The sequence below is a fragment of the Setaria viridis genome, chromosome 4 (assembly GCF_005286985.2).
Source record: "Setaria viridis chromosome 4, Setaria_viridis_v4.0, whole genome shotgun sequence".
Lineage (NCBI taxonomy): Eukaryota > Viridiplantae > Streptophyta > Magnoliopsida > Poales > Poaceae > Setaria > Setaria viridis.
This window is the reverse complement of record NC_048266.2, coordinates 14,374,265-14,393,025: the sequence shown is the minus strand read 5'-3', so window position 1 is coordinate 14,393,025 and position 18,761 is coordinate 14,374,265. Positions and strand designations below refer to the sequence as shown.

At 44.8% G+C, this 18,761-nt stretch overlaps 1 protein-coding gene across 1 annotated transcript; it reads left to right on the top strand.

The window, feature by feature from the left end:
- Positions 1-2,451: 2,451 nt before the first annotated feature.
- Positions 2,452-6,542, top strand: LOC117854206 (epoxide hydrolase 1). The gene is made up of 3 exons (XM_034736508.2): positions 2,452-3,190; positions 5,576-5,811; positions 6,076-6,542. Exons 1-3 carry the CDS (start codon positions 2,591-2,593, stop codon positions 6,323-6,325), a joined length of 1,086 nt encoding a protein of 361 aa, XP_034592399.1. The 5' UTR covers positions 2,452-2,590; the 3' UTR covers positions 6,326-6,542.
- The last annotated feature ends 12,219 nt before the right edge of the window (positions 6,543-18,761 follow it).

The window sequence follows — 18,761 nt, the reverse complement described above, 5'->3', positions numbered from 1 at the left end:
GTCGCAGCCGCGTCTTGCGCCCTCGCCAGAGTGCGGCGTGCAGGTTGCCAGGATCCGTATCGCTGTTGGCCCATCGAAAGGGCGCGCGCCCACACCACTAGTTGTTGCTTATTGAGCTTGTCATGTCATCCTCCACAGTGCGCGTTGCTACTCCTTCTCTTCCAAATTATAAGTTATTCTAACTTTCTAAAAAATCGGACTATTTTATGTTTAACTAAAATTGTAGAGAGAATCACAAACTATCATGAATATTGGTACTTTATTGTATAAATTTGGTCAAGTTACTCTAACTTTCAAAAAAAATTGGAATTGCTTATAATTTGAGATAATAATCCTAGTGATGCCTGACGCACACGGTCCCAAACCTCTGCGCCGGCTCCAGACCAATGATCACAGGGTTGCCCCTCTGTTCGTCCTTAGGGCATGTCCAACCTATAGATAGCAGCCGTCTATATGGTGCTACGTATGCAACACGGGCTGACATGGATGGTAATCAACGATGAGAAAGAGGCGAGCCGTCGTCTCATGCTCCGAGAAAAATCGACAGGTTCAAAACGTGTTGTATGCGTCGTCCCCATGTGGCCCCGGCGTCAGCCAATCCGCCACGGCAAGCGTGAGTGTTGTATGCGTCGTCCCCATGTGGCCCCGGCATCAGCCAATCCGCCACGGCAAGCATGAGGAACAGCGAAGGACAAGCTATGGCGCCAAATCAAGCCAAATCCTGTCCAATTTCAACTCCACGGATGCGGAAAAATGGATTGATGCCGGGAAAAGGTGGCGACGACCGGCGGTGGCATGGGTCCTCACTGGCAAAAGGGTCCTTCCCGCGGCCGCCCCGCTCCGCCTCCGCTTCCCCTTCGCTGCCTCCGCATCCGCTCCCGCACCCTCGTCCGCGTCGTGGGGCATTGCCATCCCCGGCGACCTCCTCCTCCTCTCCCTCACACAGCCTAGCAGACGACAGTGGTTCGCGAGCGTCTCAGCTGCCTCGCCGCTCCCGTCGGGTGGTCCTCCACGCGGTGGTGCTGGGAATGGTGATGGTGGGGGCGATGGCGGTGGTAACAAGGGGTGGAAGCGGCTGCGAGCTTCCCAGGGGCGGGTGTGGCGGAGGAAGCGGCAGGGCAGGTATGGCTCTTCCTACGAGTATAGTACACTATACACTATTCGTTGTCCGCTCTAAAAAAATATATAAAAGGAATCAATTAAATGTCAGAACTGCTATCATGCATTCTAGCAATTGAGCACCGAAATGGCTACAAAGATCAAGGTACATTTGATCACCATTTCTATAAATCAATTAAATAGCTTGCAGACAGTTAAATACACAACTCATTGTACAAGTTGTCTTTTTAACTGTCTATGCCTAGCATGGCAAATCAAATAGACAGCTGCTATCTAAACTGTTGTACGTGCCCTTAGATCCGTCTCAGTACATAATTTTATTGTGCCGTTATTAAGATTGAGATTTTGGTAAGCGAACCTGCAGAAGGTCACGGGGATAAAATACTTCTATCATTTGACGAAACTCCTCCCTGCCATCTTCTCATGATGACATGGCTAAGTCAGCAATTTTGCTAATATAATGTAGTATATAGAATTTAGTGCTCATAAAAATTCTATAGAATGCCCATTGAGATTAGAAAACACTCTAGCGTTGTTAATAGTAGAGTCAGTCTAGTCGTCTACCATGCATATGGAAGTATGGAACCACGATCAGATATTTAGGTCCCATTTGGTAGAGCTTCGGCTTCTCATAAAATGACTTCGGCTTCGGCTTCTTCGGTGGAGTGGCTTTTTTAGTGAAGTTGAAGCTGTTTTGCAAAACGTTTGGTAAAACGGCTTCTCAATGGCAATATATGTAATTTTATGATCACTTAATGCTTGGAGAGAGAGGAGAAGCCGGTGAAGCCACTTTTTTCGGCTTCTCCTCTCTAGTGTAAGCCGTTTTGCGGCTTCTTCCCGGCTTTGGTGGTGAAGCCGTTTTGAAATTGACCCTTTAGTAGGGCTTCACCAAAAGTCGGTGGAGAAGCACTTTGAGAAGCCCTACCAAACGGGGCCTTAGATCCGAGGCGTTTAATATTTTATCAGTTTACAAAATTTAAACGAAGGTCAATGCCACAAGCATGGTGCTTTCTTTTTTTTTGTTTTTGTTTTGTTCAGACGAAGGAACTTTAAATTAAACACGTTCAGTCATCATCGGCTCATGCCGAGGTAGTCCTAAACATATGTTACTGAGAAACTTCAGCTGCAATATATATCTGTACTCAGACCTAATGGCATGCAGGATATATAAAGAAGCATCTCAGCAGCCAGAGAAAAGCAACACGACACTGTACATGTGCAAGCGTGCAACACATTTGCGCGATACGATCCGCCACACCACACGCAATGCTCAACTCGCCTCCAACCACACGGCTTCCCCCTTGCTCTCGCTGCCGATATATGGGCACACGCGCATCCCCTCTCGGTGCTCGTCCCAATCCAACAGTGCTCTCGCTGTGCCCCTTGCTCGCTCCGATCCTGCGCGCCACCCAAGAACGCGCGCACAAACAAAAAGGCTGGTCCCGTAGCGTCAGTGCGTCACGACCTGTCCATGGTCATAGCCTGCCTTCGCGAGCTCTGCTCCAGCTGCTGCCCCTGGTACGAGCCCACCAGCCCAAAGACGTCGACGATGGCACCCACCGCCGCCGCTGCCTCCGGCGACGAGGAGCAAACCGTCACCATCACGCACCGCACCTTGGAGGTGAGCACCGGCGTGCGCCTGCACGTGGCGGAGGCCGGCCCGGCGGGGGCGCCGACGGTGCTGCTGCTCCACGGTTTCCCGGAGCTGTGGTACACCTGGCGCCACCAGATGCGCGCGCTGGCCGCCGCGGGCTACCGCGCCGTGGCGCCGGACCTGCGCGGGTACGGCGGCTCCGACGCGCCCGCCGTGGAGGAGCCCGGCCAGTACACGGCGATGCACGTGGTGGGCGACCTGGTGGCGCTCCTCGACGCCCTCGGGGAGAGGAAGGTGTTCGTCGCCGCGCACGACTGGGGCGCGGTCACGGCGTGGAGCCTCTGCCTGTTCCGCCCCGACCGGGTGCGCGCGCTCGTCGCGCTCAGCGTCGCCTACACGCCCCGGAGCGCCGCGCGGAGGCCCGTCGACGGGCTCAGGGCGATCTACGGCGACGAATACTACATCTGCCGGATCCAGGTACGCGTGGCTTTTCTGGGTTTCGTTCATCTTGTTCATATTTGTCTTGAAGTAATCTGTGTTCATTTTTCTAGGAAAAAAAAACACGTAGTGTGATTGATACGATAGAATAATCACGCATACCATGCACTACTATTCACTAAACACTACTCTGTTCATTGAGTTGATGCCATGTATACTTTGCTTTGTCAAATTCTTTGGTTCCTTTAAAGCGGGAGTAGCTTTCATATGTGCTTTTCCAGATCTTCAAATATCTACAGCTAGGCCTGCCCCTTTTTTCTCCGTCACTATCCATTTCATAGGGAAAAAACCAAAAGTTTGCCCATATTTCGTAATAATGCATGGAACTGTCTATTTTCCAGTTGTCATGTTTCTTTACTTCAAGCACTAGTCACGTTATCATCTATTAGATTACTAGTAATCTATATATGGCGTTATTATCAACTAGCTCCTTGTAATTCAACGAATTAATATAGCTCCTTCTTTTACCGATGATTTCCTTAGTTGATGAAGGCTGCCAAGGAAATGTATTAACTTGGGTGTTCTGAACTGCCAAGGAAAGGGGCTTGCAGTCAGAAGTTTACTGAAGTTTACTTGGCAGTCAAATGCAGTTATGGAGAGGAGCTTACTTAGCAGTCAAAAGGCAGCCAAGGAAAGCAACTTACTTGCTGGCTTGCAAGTCAAGGAAAGAAGTTTACTTAGCGGGTGTACCCTTTCCTTAACGCATTGAAAATTTTAACATCGTCCTAGTTACCTTGATGGCCAAACGACCAAGAAAATAATTCTTGACAATCAGCTGCAGTATGACTCTCTATACTTGGCGGCCTTGGCGGCCTTTGCTTGACGGTCGGCTGGCTCGTCTTGTGCGTTCATTGAAAGTAGAAGTGCTGCCACCCAGTCTGTTGGTAGGTAATCCAGCAAAACAAGCTCGAACATGCGCAGAACCTAAACAGAAACCAGACAGCGCCAACTTAGCAGCCGGCTGCTGCGTACAATATCAGAGTCTAAAAAGCTAGATTAAGCTCAACTTATATTAACTGTTACTCGGCAGTCCAGCCACCGGTATCCAGCTCCAAATACCTTGCATGCCAATCCAAAGGTTTATGTTCAAAGCACGTTTCATATCTTAATTAGTTTTTGGTTTTCAGTTCTACAAAGTGGCAGTAGTTGTGAGTTGTGACCACGTCAAGCAACATGCATGCTGTTATCTCTTCCATTACTTTATCTTCTCAAACTTGAAAAACAATCAGCCTTGATTATTGATTAACATGCTGCGCGTTGTGTGCTCCGTATGCTTTCGTTTGTCTGTTCTCCAGTTCCTCTCGCATTCAGGCGCCTTTATAGATTCTTTCAAGCGTATGGTCTTAAGTCCTTGCCAATATTTAGATGCTATACTTTGCTTAACCACTACTGTACTGACATGATCTGTCGTCTCCATCGCCATCCTTTCCATTGTAAATTCCTGAAAGAATCAACTGTACTCTATCCTTTATCTAAAGGACATGTGCTAATGTGGTCCAACAATCTTCTCTACATATAAACATCTCACTTCTCCATATTCCAGTTTCTCCATCCTTTAGCATCTCATTAGTATCGTATAATGAAACCCACTACTTATTAACAACTAATTTCTAGTCACAAATGCTTTTGTCCTTACCAATATATCCGTCCTTCAAATGTACTTTCATCACATTATTTTGTCTGACTATATACAATTATATATTTCAATGTTTGCCAAAGTTATGTGTTGAATAATACGTGTTGATATGCAAAAAGGTCAAGTATTTGTGATGGAAAAGGGACTCATCTCTTTCAGATGAAATAAGTGCTATATCTTTCCCTTCAATTCTTCTGCACATGGATACCTATATAATTAAAATTGTTTTCTCTCGGGTCTAGCCGATCACATCATGATCTCAAGGCTCTTAGCAACTCCAGCGTCCGGTTGTACATGGCCTTACACAAAGTACAAGAAAATTTGTCTCCAATGAATTAACTCTAATCGTTGTGTCTTATCAATTATCATTAAATGCCAAACGTTCTATACCATCTTTTAGTGTTTCTTTCCAAGAAAATCTCTTCTATCTCTCTTCCATGCAACTCTCGTAAAAAATGTTTGTTATTACCTAGATATAGAGAAATCATCAACGTTCCCCTCTAGTTCAATCTATATGATGGCTTAACTTATGTTCATGTGATCAAGCTGTCTCTGTGCACAGCTCATTTTGTCATGCCGTCCTTTTTCCCCGAGTAGATGAATACAAATATAGATGATGGCAAATCTTGGTATTTTGAGGCACACAAAATGTACCAATGTGCACATGCCTTGAAGACTATAACAAAAGCTTTTAGTAACTAAATGCAATTGATATATATGATACGCAGGAGCCTGGAGCAATTGAAGCAGAATTTAAACGTCTTGGCACGGAGCTGGTGCTCAGAAAGTTCTTTAGTTATCGCACCCCTGGACCGTTGATCATCCCCAAGACCGGGTGGGGCTCCCCAGATGATCAGGTACCCCTGCCGAGCTGGGTAACTGAGGAGGACCTCAACTACTACACCAGCGAATTTGAGAGGACTGGCTTCACCGGGGGACTCAACTACTACCGTGCCCTGAATAGGTAAGTTGGTATATTTACTTTTTATTACTCCCTCTATTCCATTGTAATTTCACAAGTGAATAAAATAGAACTGGCTACAAGAACTTGGACTACTAATAACTCTCTGCAAGAAATACAGTTGGTTCTTATTAGTCAAACTGTTTCTACTTCAACAAACAATAATATAAATATATATGTTTATGTTACTATTTATATATTATGCATGAATAAGTGCCATTCTATTACGCCAAGACAATAAAATCCGGGCCTTTACACATTTATTAGGACATGGGAGCTCACATCATCCTGGACTGCATCTGAGATAAATGTACCAGTCAAGTTCATCATTGGCGACTTGGATTTGACATATCATACCCCTGGTATACAAGATTTCATTCACAAGGGTGGCTTCAAGAAGTTCGTTCCACTTCTTGATGATGTTGTCGTTATGAAAGATGTTGGGCACTTCATCAATGAAGAAAAACCAAAGGAAGTTAGCGAGCACATTATCAGCTTCATAAAGAAATTCAATTGATTCGAGTTGCTTAATGGTGGTATCTAATTGAAAATTTAGAATTGATATTCAGTTTGTTGTGTCGAGGATATAATGCCATGTAAAGTGCCTGTTGAAATTGTGTCGTGTTTCTCTAAGTGGTTGGATCTGTACAATTCATGAAGTTTATCTAATAAGGATGTTAGGGTGATGTTAAAGGATTATGAATATGAATAGTCCTTTGCTTTGTCCATAATTATTCTAGTTGTTCCACACGGTAGCATTCATATATTCGTCTTTCAAGTCTCAGGTGGCGCCATACCCACAGCTAGGCTTGACCTTTGAATTTCGGTCATTATTGTTCTCTTTTTAGTTTAACCATAATTCACTTGGCCATCTATTAGATTGACATGGTGCGCATGCCATGCTAATTTAGCTACTTTTGCTTCTTATTGTACGTATTCACTAAAAGCAGACCTTGATCCAATTTTCCTAATTATTTCCTGTGTTCGAAACTACTTAATGAATGGGCAGTGTGGTCATGCTGTATTAATCATAAAAAATATCATATTTTTCAAACTAAAAAAATGTCTGAATTTGGGGAACACCGTACCAGTCTGATGCTGCCTAAAACATCAAAGGCAAATGAACTAAAATTGAGCTCAATATAGATATTGCGAACAAACACCAGTTTCATATTTCAATTCTCCGTGAGTTTGAGTGCCTCTCCAGCCCTTGAAAGGCCTTCAGCTCCTGGTCGATGATCAGAGAGCCAACATGAAGACATCCTTCAGTTTGATCTCTAAAATTCCAATAATATGCTGAGCCACCCATACAATGCATCAGTAAATTACCCTGAGGCTCCATTTGGATCCCTTCATTTTGAATTGGAATCTACTTAATGGAGTAGGTTATACTATTTATCTTGGAATATGGAATTTCACAACTTTCCAAAGTTTAGATATAAGCCTATCTTAAATTTATGGGGATGGGAGATGGAAATTGATTCTATAAATCCTTATGCTATGTTTCTAATATGCAACTTATAGCACGCTCTTCGACTCGCTTCCCTATAGCAGAAGTGTAGCACATAAGTATCTCTCCCATATGGCTAACAATAATATACAAATATGTTCCACATACAACTATATTAGTTTAATTAATTTGTATCTAAATTATGATTATTAGAATGAAATTCAATTCCAAGAATCCAAACGGGGCCTCCAAGAGAAATCTTATTAATCCTTTTTTACTGGTAGTCTGGTACCATCATCTTTATCTGAATTACTTTCATGCCGATCCAAAGGTTCATTTTGAAATCGGTTTCACTAGTTTTTGGACCAACATGCCACCAATAACATGTTGCTTTCATACTCCAAAGTGCTAGTAGTTGTGATATTCCACCACATAAAGCAACATGCTTGTTGTTATCTTCCATCTATCTCTTTCAACATGGAAAAGCATTTGGCACCTAGATTACCCCAAAAGCAATCTGCCATGGTTAACATGCCACGCGTTGCGATGCGTGCTTTCATCTGTTCTCTGGTTCGTTACACGCTTTGGCTTTTATATTCTTACAAGTCCGTATTACCTAACTCCAGTGACCGTGACATTATTTAGATGCTATGATTTGCTTAACCACTACTGTACCGACAGCTACTCCCTCCATCGCAAATTACTATTTATTTTGGTTTTTTTATATGTATAATTTTTGCTACGTATCTAAACGTATGTAATTATGTATCTAGACATAATACATACGTAGGTGCATAACAAAACCTATTATCTAGAAAAGTTAAAAAGAATAGTAATTTGGGACGGAGGGAGTAACTAACAAACTCTCGTGTCTTCTTCTGTCTATCGCCACTCTACAAGACATGTCTAAAGAGGTCCAATCATTGTCTCGCGTTCACATTCCGTTTTATCCATCCCTTATGTTCTATCAACATTACATAAAAAAGCCCACTACTTCACTACCATCTCCACTAATAGCCAAGCAAGCAATTGTCATTTTGGACATATTCCTTTGTCAATTTAACTATCAATATAGTTTTAAAAAGAATAGTTAGCTATAATCATAAAAATTTGATAGTGTAAATTTGTCTTTGAATGTACAATCTTAGTTTTAATATTACTTGGTTTCATGATCGTATCGTAACAAGATTGGTGGTCAAAGTTGTGTTTTCAGAGAATGTTTCATATATTTGGGATAAGCAAATATTTTTCTTGGCAAAGAACAAAATCGTAGGGAAACTGGGGAATTCCAGTAGTGACCATAACGCTTTTCTAATTATTCTGCACATCTACGTGATGGATTGTTTCTCTTTTGTCATAAGCAAATATTTTTTAGATGAAAATTATCCTATCTTTCTCTCTAATTATTCTGCACATGTACGTAATTATTCACCGCATCTAACATTTATTTAAGTGGCTATTATGCTCATATTCATATCTTATACTACCTCCATTCGAAAATGTAGGTCGTTTTGACTTCTCTAAATACATCGATATCAACTAGACATAATATATATCTAGATGTATAGCAAAAAGTAATATATTTAGAAAATCCAAAACGACCTAAAATTTGAAACAGAGGGAGTACGTTACATAGTAGCTCCATCATGAAAGAACATGAGACACTCGTTCATTCTGCGGTAATAAAGCAGTTGTGTTGGTTCAGAGCAAGCTCTTAACCGAACACTTAAAGATGGCGAGAAAACAACACTCTCAAGGGTTTGTATTTCTCCAAAAATGTGAACCCTTATACAGTCGGGGTGCCTCCCCTTTTATAGCGAGGCCAACCAACATTTTACATACTAAAGTTATCCTCATCAACTACAACATCCCGGAAATATGCTTTACATAATGGTAAATGGTAAAGAAAGAGTCCTAAGCCGATTTGAACTCTCCTAAAGGGGTCACACGGTTCACGCCACCATGGTCACGTTTGCAACGTGACCTTCTTCTTCAGCACCTTCACCGAGGCAATCTCGTACGGGCCCTAGGTTCTCCCACATGAAGGTACCAGCCAGCTCCATCTCTTGCTCTTGTGGTCGATGAACACATTCGCTTCAACCCCGTTGGTGCGAATACATGCGAACATATCAAACTGAATGCCTAGCGCCCTCGCAGTTAACCCGACGAAGGTAACCGGGTAGTGAAGGTGTTAGCTATGGGCGAAGGTAAGCTTTGTTCATTACATCGTGCGAGGGTAGAATCCTTGATCCAGATCCCCAACAAGTTGCATTCAAATTCATTCGAAAGGGTCATGCAACCAAAGCGAGTAAAGGATAGTGAGGAAAATTGCCGTTGGATTGTGTTAGTTTAGAATCTGTTAGAATAAATAATGTTCATGAATAAATCCACAGATGTACGAATACCGCTGTAGACTTCACCTGGAAGTAATCAAAGCATCGAATCCGCAAGGATCGTGTGAGTACTAACTTCAACACTAGTTCATCCAAGGACAACAAGAGAAAGGTAGGCGAGGGTAGAGAGGATCCTATGGTAGAGGTTCTTAGATAAGATAGGTTCTGTAGCTAGATTGCTTACTTTGGGCACTGGCTTACCCTTGGTCTGCCAGGAGAGTCCAGCCAACGGCTCTACACTGTACCCGAACGTGGAGGATTATGAAGGACGGACAGTTCTATCACCACCTGCCACCTACCTTTGCATTCCATGTGGCACAAGGCAAACAAAGATAATCCCTACTGCCTAGACACCATGTCTACACAATATCAATTACGACCTTAGTCTCAGTACTACACTCATGGAAGACTTAGGTACTCTATATAATTAGGGTGATGAACCCACAAGCAATTAAGAAACAAAACTTAAGCATCTGCCAAGCTACAAGCTTGGGAAGAGTGTCGACAGACCTGGCACTTCCCCAGACTTGGGATGTAGGAGGCAAAAGCTCGGGTTTGGCTATTGAGGGGTCCTCATGGCTTGACTTGGCTTCATCCGGGAGGGGTTCATTATGATCAGCGAGAAAGGAAGTGTTTTCTAACATACGCTCTAGGATTTCTCTTCCTTCCATCATGGTCTTGTGAGCGAATGATCCTCTTATGATAATGTCGAGGTATAGGATAAGCTCCTTGCTAAGGCCCAAACAAAAGCGTTGTAGCAACACATGGTCGAGTATTGACAAGTTTGGGCCGGATTATATTAATGTTGAGAACTTGGCACAGGCTGCACATATGGATTCCTTCTCATACTAGTGGAAGTCAAGAATTTCCCCACGTAGGGAGACTATATGGGGCAGAGGGAAGAACGAGAGATAAAATCTATCTCAAAGTTCCTCCCAATCACCATTCACACTGCAACGGTATGAATGTACCATTACTTTTCCATCTCTGTAAGAGAGAATGGAAACAATTTCCACCTTAAGGTTTCCTCTATCATGCCTGGGATCACTAGGCACAAACACAGTTGCTTGAACTCTCATAGATGATGGTAAGAGTTTTCATTGTATAGTCCTAAGAAGGATTATTCCCGAACAGTGGCTACAAAGCAGGGGTAGAGTTCATAGCCGACTGTGAGAAATAGGTTTGGTAAAGGTGGTGGCTCATAGAACTTGCCCTTTGGAGCTAATAGCATTTGAATAGAAGGTTGCTCCATGGTAGAAGTGGAATAAGAAAGAAAAAAAAGTAAAACAAAGATACGAGGATGAACTAGGTTCAAAGATGATACAGCAACGATTCCCTGGCAATGGCACCTGAAAGATTTTGTATAAATAACATTTATGAATAAATCCGCAAATGTACGGAAACTGATGTAGACTTCACCTGGAAGTAATCAAGGCATTGAATTTGGAGGGATTGTGTGTGTACTAACTTCAACACTAGTTCATCCAAGGACAACAAGAGAAAGGTAGGCGAGGGTAGAGAGGATTCCTATGGGTAGAAGTTCTTAGATAAGATAGGTTTTGAAATGGACCCGAATTCCCATTTCTGGGAATTCAAGCCTACGCACCTCAGTGATAGTCCTAGGAAGGCTATCATGTGCGAATCCCTATCTCAGATAGTACAAATCCATACCAACACTGAAATATAAAGCAACAACATAGTAGAAATATCATAAGTATCATAAGTATCGAGTACATCTCTTCGGCACATGCCAGTACAAGTCCATCAGGACTGAATCAAGAAAGGTAAAACATCTACGCAACAGAAACACAAGCTATGGCAAACTCCATCTCCAGAGGTGAGTCGAGCAAAGGGCCATCCCTAGTCTTCCCATCCATCGTTGTCGAAGTCATAGTCGGGCTGGACTACCCAAGAAGCGGGTAGTGTCGGTGTTTTATACCCGGCAACCTACCAAGGGGTATCCCGAGGTAGTAGATTACTTGTTGGGGAATCATCGGACCTGAAACTTGAAGGTAAAAGCGAGGACACAAGATACGAATTTATATAGGTTTGGGCTGCCAGAGTAGCGTAATACCCTACGTCATATTTGGGGTGTTGTATATTGTGCCCTGCGCTTGGGTGTTGTGTAGCCTGGTTGTTGGCTGTTGATGATGGTTCTGAGCTACCGATCTAGGTATCCCTGCCCTCCTTTATATACTCAAGGGGCGGGATTACTAGTCAATTACAAGGTAGGAGTCCTAGTAGGATTACAGGGTATGAGTCCTAGTAGGATTACAGGGGAATCTTAGTAGGAGTCCGTCTTCTACCTTGCGGGTACTGAGGATCTATTCCCGACAAGCCTCCGAGCACTTCATAGTAGAATGCAGCAGCCTTGAGTACTTTTCAGATTCTTGCCAAGTAGTTTTGGTGCTCTTCGAGTACTTTGGCTGGCTGAATCTTCAAAGTTCCTCAAAGCTGCCATGAGGCTATGGTGTGCTCAAGCCCTTGATCATCTTCATTTTGTAATCTTCATCTTTGGAATGTGATATGGAGGGCGGAGGAAGTCGCACTCCATATGGAGTAGTCCCCGAGTCTTAGGTTGAATCGAAGAATCAGGCTAAGGGTCAATAAAATCTTGAATCTTCTTTCATCTTGAAAAAAAAAATCAATTGTTGGGTGTAGCTTATCAATCCCTGAGCCTTGGAATGATTAATTAATCAATCCGAGGGTCTTTAGGCTTCACACAAGTCATCATCCGAGTAGTTTTGCGACGTCCAGCCCCCGAGCCTATGCGCTAGGTGAGTCATAGGAGCCAAGTTGAGTAGTTATTGGCGCTTAGCCCCTAAGTTTGAAAGCTAGCGGAGCTACTAGAGGTATTCCGAGTAATAATTGGCACTTTAGCCCTTGAGCCTGGGAGCTAGCGGAGCCATTGGAGGTACGCTAAGCGTCCTGGAGAGTTGTCACCGAAACTTGACCTGAAAAAAGAAATGCATACATTATGTAGCATATTTGTAGAATTTGGAACTACTAAAATTTATTCAGTGATGAATATAATGTAAATGTTGTGTGTCATGCTCTTGCTTCAGCTATATTTCTCTCGAGTAGTTATCCTACTACGTTTAGGCTCTCAGTCCCTGTTGAGCCATTGCCACGGCATGTGAGATCTTTGTCTCGTGTACGCGTGCTGGCACTACTGCTACGGAGATATTTATCTCGCGTCCTAGTGTTTAGGCATGACAGAAGATCCGATGCTTTCACGAATATATGCGTGTTCTGCTTGAAAAGATTAGTGACCACTAAGAGAAGACAACAAAAATAAGTAGTCGACATTGCGACAAAAAGACTGCGTGATTGTGCGTAAGACTTTTCTACCCTTCGACTATTAGAGTGCGTGTTGTGCTTATAGGATTTGTGTCTTCTTAGGGTGTAGCTGTTGTGAGGCTCCAGTATTCAGTGCATCAAATCGATGGCTATTGCCTTCAAAATTCAATGTGCCAAACCTGTGGCGGTGCCTCCAAAACTCAGTGCACCAAACCCGTGGCCATAGCCTCCATAATTCGGTGTACCAAACCCGTAGCTATCGGTCAACATGCCCTGGCAAAGTGTAGCTCTGGAGGGTAATTCCCGTTGAGAGGCGTACACAAATAAGTAGTCGGCGTGTTGCCCTCCATGCAGAAAACAAGCTGAAAATTTTATATAAAATAATTAAAAAAAGTGACTTAGCTTGATTCGTGGATGATTGTTGACAAAGCCGTGTCGATTGTTGATGAAGCCAACTAATCGTAGTCGATTCTGACTAGCTTTTGATCACGTGGAACCTACCCTTGACTAGTTTTCTAGTCAGGACGAGTAGTCAAAGTAGACCGTCCTCGACTAGTTTTTTCTAGTCGAGACGAGTAGTCGAAGTAGATTGTCCTCGACTAATTTTCTAGTTGAGATGAGTAGTTGAAGTAGACTGTCCTCGACTAGTTTTTTAGTCAAGACGAGTAATTTTGCCAGCGCTTTGTCGATGCCGGTGCTGTCTGCCGCTTTCTCTTCACGGCAAATGGATAGTATTAATGATCCTACGATAGCATGTTTGCTATTCACAAGGCCCTGTAATGATTGACGTGACCTTGCTCTTGCTTCTTTATTGGTCTGTACATGTATGCTTGCTTGTTGTCAACAGCCCGTATGTGTGGACATGACATTTGTATAGCAAAAACTGTCGGATTTTCTTCAATTCAAAATTGCAGCAGCGAGTCCAAGTTTGACCTCTGCTTTGATCTTCATGTAAACACTGTATTTCTTTATCCAGCGTTGTTGTCTCCGTGGATGAGTGGGGCACGCACCGCGACATTGAACTCTAGTCGGATTTGGCGACATGAGTTTGTCTTGGAATCGAGTGCCTAGAAGTCGATGTGCAGAGGCGAAACATGATTCGAAGATGTGGAATCCACCAACTTGGCTTTGATTGACGTGGAGATATCATCACGCTGATTAGATTGATCTTGATGATGAGATCCTTCAAGCTCGCCCGATGATCTCAACGATCACCCCTACCTGGTGCACCAGATGTCGATGTTTTATACCGGCAACCTACCAAGGGGGTACCCGAGGTAGTGTTTCATGCGTGGGGCTCACCAAGACTAGGAACTTGAAGGTGAACTCTAATACACGATTTAGATAGGTTCGGTGTACTTATGCCATGTAATACCTTACGTTCTGTGTGTTGGTTGGATTTTATTGATTGATAATTCTGAGCTACCAATCTAGGTACCCCTGCCCTCCTTTATATACTAAGGGGGCGAGATTACTAGTCGGTTACAAGGTAGGAGTCCTAGTAGGATTACAGGGTATGAGTCCTAATAGGATTACAAGGGAATGCTAGTACGAGTTTGTCTTCTTCCTTTCTTGCAGGTACTGGGGATTATCCCCGACAGGTAGGCCATGTCAACTTCCAATAGCAGCAAGCTAAGGAACGGAGGAATTATACTATATGCATTAGTAAAACCTATATATGTCTGTAGAGGTTTATGCTGCAACAGTCAAGGAAGCAGCAAAGCATTATCATCTCCAAGGTCAACACCTCAAACAAGGAAGTCGGCACAAATTACCAAATCCTTCACCCAAGGGTCCAGCACCCAACACACTAGGCGATGTGAAAGCTCCCTCTTCTCACATCTCAACGGCAAACACCTGCCTATCTCAAAAAGGGGAGGTAGAAGAATAAGAAAGTCTAGTCAAAATTAGCGGTAGTCAATAGCACTATCCATAACCAGTGGACATGGACTATAGCTATAGCTTTATACACTCCGCAGAGGTTGTACAACTGTACCCGCACGGATGGATCCTGAATGGTAGCGATTCTTCCAAACCCCACCTAACAGCCACAACCCTAGTAGCTGGGTAGCTCTCTCCTGTTTCCTCTAGTTTGGAACCGTCCTCAGCTGCAGGGCACGCTGTTACCAGGGAGGACCTCGAAGCTATGAAACCTACCCATGCTGGGGTGCAGTCTGGTCAAAGCAGGCCAACACCTCAAACTCCTTATACGATCCTATAATCCACCTACAGGCTGAGCACTATCCACCACTAGTCTTGGACCGAACCCCGCCCATAACGTAAGCGAGTGGTATGTACGAAAATAGATGGTTTGACTGGTGGTAAACTGACTTGGTCCTTAAGCATCTGAGAGCGAGCACTCTACTCCACAAGTATGTGCCGAAGCACCTGCAACGTACAAGTACGCCACCTACTCCTCAGAAACAAACAAGGTACCCACCACAGGTACGGGGTATAGAGAGAGTCTAGAATGCTCTCTCTCGATAGGGCACTCCTCAGTCCCAACTATGGCTCACTCCCGCCAAAACATATCAAGGAGTCACACTCACCCAAAACACACGCGAGATTATTCAAGGAATTCCCATCACCAAAACCATGGCATATGCCCATCCATAACTCAAAAGCATGTATATGGATATATGAGCGGTGGACTACCTGGGGTCTGTAGCTAGTCCACAAAAATAGGTAACAAGGATAACAGGATAAATAATTATCAAGGCATGGCTAAAAACATTGGCTATACAATCCATCATCATCAAGCATAATAAATAAAGCACTAGCAACTAAGCATGTATAGGATCTATATGATTGGGAGTGACATGACACCTAGTCCGTAGTCGTTTGTATCTTCCTCGGCGTAGTCGGGGTCTTGAGGGTCTTCTGGGTCAACATAAAGTAAATTAAATGGCATTACATATGGTCAACAACTCCAAGAAAGCCAAATTTAGAAGATCCAAATAACACCAAACTCACTACAAATAGCACGGGCTCGATTTTACGAATTTAATGCAACTGATTTCATATTTTTCAGAGTTAAAATGAATTAGTTATGAATTTTTAAAGATTAAAGGATTTATTTAATTATTTAATTAATTTTGAAAAATATTTATTAAAGGTGACACGTGTCAGCTCCTGTCGTGCCACGTGGCAGCATGAGAGTGCACCACGTGTCTGCTGACATCATCATGATGCCAACATTGACCCGGTCAACGTTGACCGGTCACCCGATGGGCCCCACAGGTTAGTGGCCCCCACGGTTCAGTTAGTGGGCCCCACCAGTTGGCCCAGGCCTTGGACACATTAGCGCCACGTGGCAGCCATGTGGCGCGCTTTACCCTACATGGTGCCGCCACGCGGCATGCGGTAGTGGCGGGGCGTGGCGCTGCGTCGTAGGGCTCAGGTGGCGGTGACCGCACCCACGACATCGCGGTGTGGCGCGGGTTAGCGCGCGGCAACGGGCAAGGGAAAGCGTGGGCAGCACGCGCGCACGTGGGCGCGGTGCGGTAGGTGCGGCACGACGCGACGCGTGTGCGTGCACACGGTCACGGGGTCGCCTTGGCTGCGGCACGCGGTCACCGGGTCGCACGGCCGCGGCAGCGCATGGGGCCTCGGCATCCTAGGCCCATGGTAGCTGGCGGTGAGGAGAGTGGCGGCGGCTCCTACAAGCGGCTCGAAGGCCGGACACAGCAACAAGGTAGCAAGAGAAAGGAGAGAGGGTGGCGAAGCTCACGGCGGGGAGAGTAAGAAGAGGCGGACGGCAGTGAGTAGCTTCCTCTTGGGCTTGGCTCCCTTCGGCGCGGGCCTTCTCCTCCTCCTTTTCCCTTCTCTTCTCTTCTTCCCTCCTCCTCCTTCTCCTTCCTTCCCTCTTCCCTTCTCCTCCTCCCTTCTCCTCCTTTCTACTTCTCCTCTCTCAGGTGGCGGCGATAGAGAGGAGCCCCGGGCGACTTAGGATGGCGAGGAGGGGCGCCGGGGGTTGTATTTATAGCAGTGAGGAGTGGCTAGAGTTTCGAGGGCGCGGCGTCGGTGCTAGGGTTTAGGGTGGTGCGCGTAGGCAGGTGGATGGTCAGGATGCGGTGGCGGCACGGCGCGGGTGGCGTGGCACCCATCCGAGGATCCCAACGCAAAAGCGGAGGAGTGGGGTAGGTCAGAGGCGCACGCACAGGCACGTGAGTGTGCGCCAACGCGAATGCGGCCAACGAGCCCGTCCCATCCAACGAGCACGTGCTGTCCGCATGACACGTACGGCCGGAGGTAGAAGAAGGATGAATAGGGGGCTGATTGGCGGGCCCTGTGTGGCAGCGAGAGAGAAAGAGGGAGAGCGGGGAGCAGTGGTGTGCAGGCTGGGCTGGTTAGGCGGGTGGGCCTACTGGGCTAGACGAGGGATAGAGGGACGGTTGACGGGCTAGGCTAGTTTGGCGGCTGGCCCGAAGGTGGGTGAGGGGGAAGGTGTTGGCAGGCCAGGCCGGTGGGCTGCGACCGGCCTGGTAGTTAGTGGGTTTTGATTTTTATTTAGATTTAGGTTTAGATTTATATTTATTTTGAATTTTGAATTGGATTCAAAATTCAAACACACACACAAACTTAAGATCCAAATAAAATCCAAAAAGATCCAAATCATTCCACACAAGTTTTGAAATGGAATTTTGGATAAGAAGAGAATTTGTCTTCCATTTATAAACAAGCACACAATTCAAACAAAAAGTTTTAAACTTTTGGAAATTACACTCAAATTAATATTACAAATGTTTGCAATATTACAGGTTTTGTAGCTAGCTTGCTTACTTCGGGCACTAGCTTACCCCTAGTCTTCCAGGAGACTCTGAACGGCTCTACATTGTACCTGAATGTGGAGGATTATAAATGATAGACAGGACTATCACCACATGATGCTTACCTCTACATTCTATGGCGCACAAGGCAAACAAAGGTAACCTCCAGTCTAGACACCATGTTGACACTCTCAATTACTACCTTAGTCTTTGTACTACACTCATGGAAGACTATGGTACTCTATATAAATAAACCAATGAACCCGCAAGCCATTAAGAAACATAACTTGCCTAATCAACAAACTTACCACCATACAAAATCATGAATACTTACTAAGATAGAAGCATCCGTCGAGGTACAAGCTTAGGGAAGAGTGCTGACAGACCCGGCACTTCCCAGACTACCCCTCAATCTCTCGTGATTCTAAGCAATAGCCTAACGAGGGCTTCACCTTGGAGTAGAGCTCAAAGTGTTCCTCCTACTTTTTTGTGTGTGTGTGTGTTGTAAGTGAGGCTACCCCTGTCCTTATATTGGTGCTTAAAGGCAGTTCTGGCTATGGATATTCGGGGAATCCTATCTAACCACCATTGCGAGGTCGGTAGGAGACGAGACATGGTGGCTGGAGATGAGAGGGGGCACTGGGATTTGGCCAAACCAGGAGTTCGGTCGACCCCTGGGCACTACCTCTCGCTCCACCTTTTGTCTGGAACACTGCTCTATGGGTCCTCAAGTGGGTACAGGGTGGTTGATGTCAGTTTGCACCCTAGAAGTGGGAACTAGGATCCGTGTGCTTCCTCCTGATTGGCCGGGTTTGTGTGTTTCTTTAGTCTTTAGATTTGTTTTCTCCTTCTCTTCATGCATATTCACCTGCAAATAAATATTCACCAACACTTGTGGAAGTAATAAGTAATAAACCCTACCACGATGTTTGGTGATTAATCTTGACAGCTTTGATGCAGGATTTGATGGTCAAAGTTAGGATTTAAGGACTGTCAACATAATTTCTGTGTGGGAATGGGATGGAACCCGGGTCGGTAACA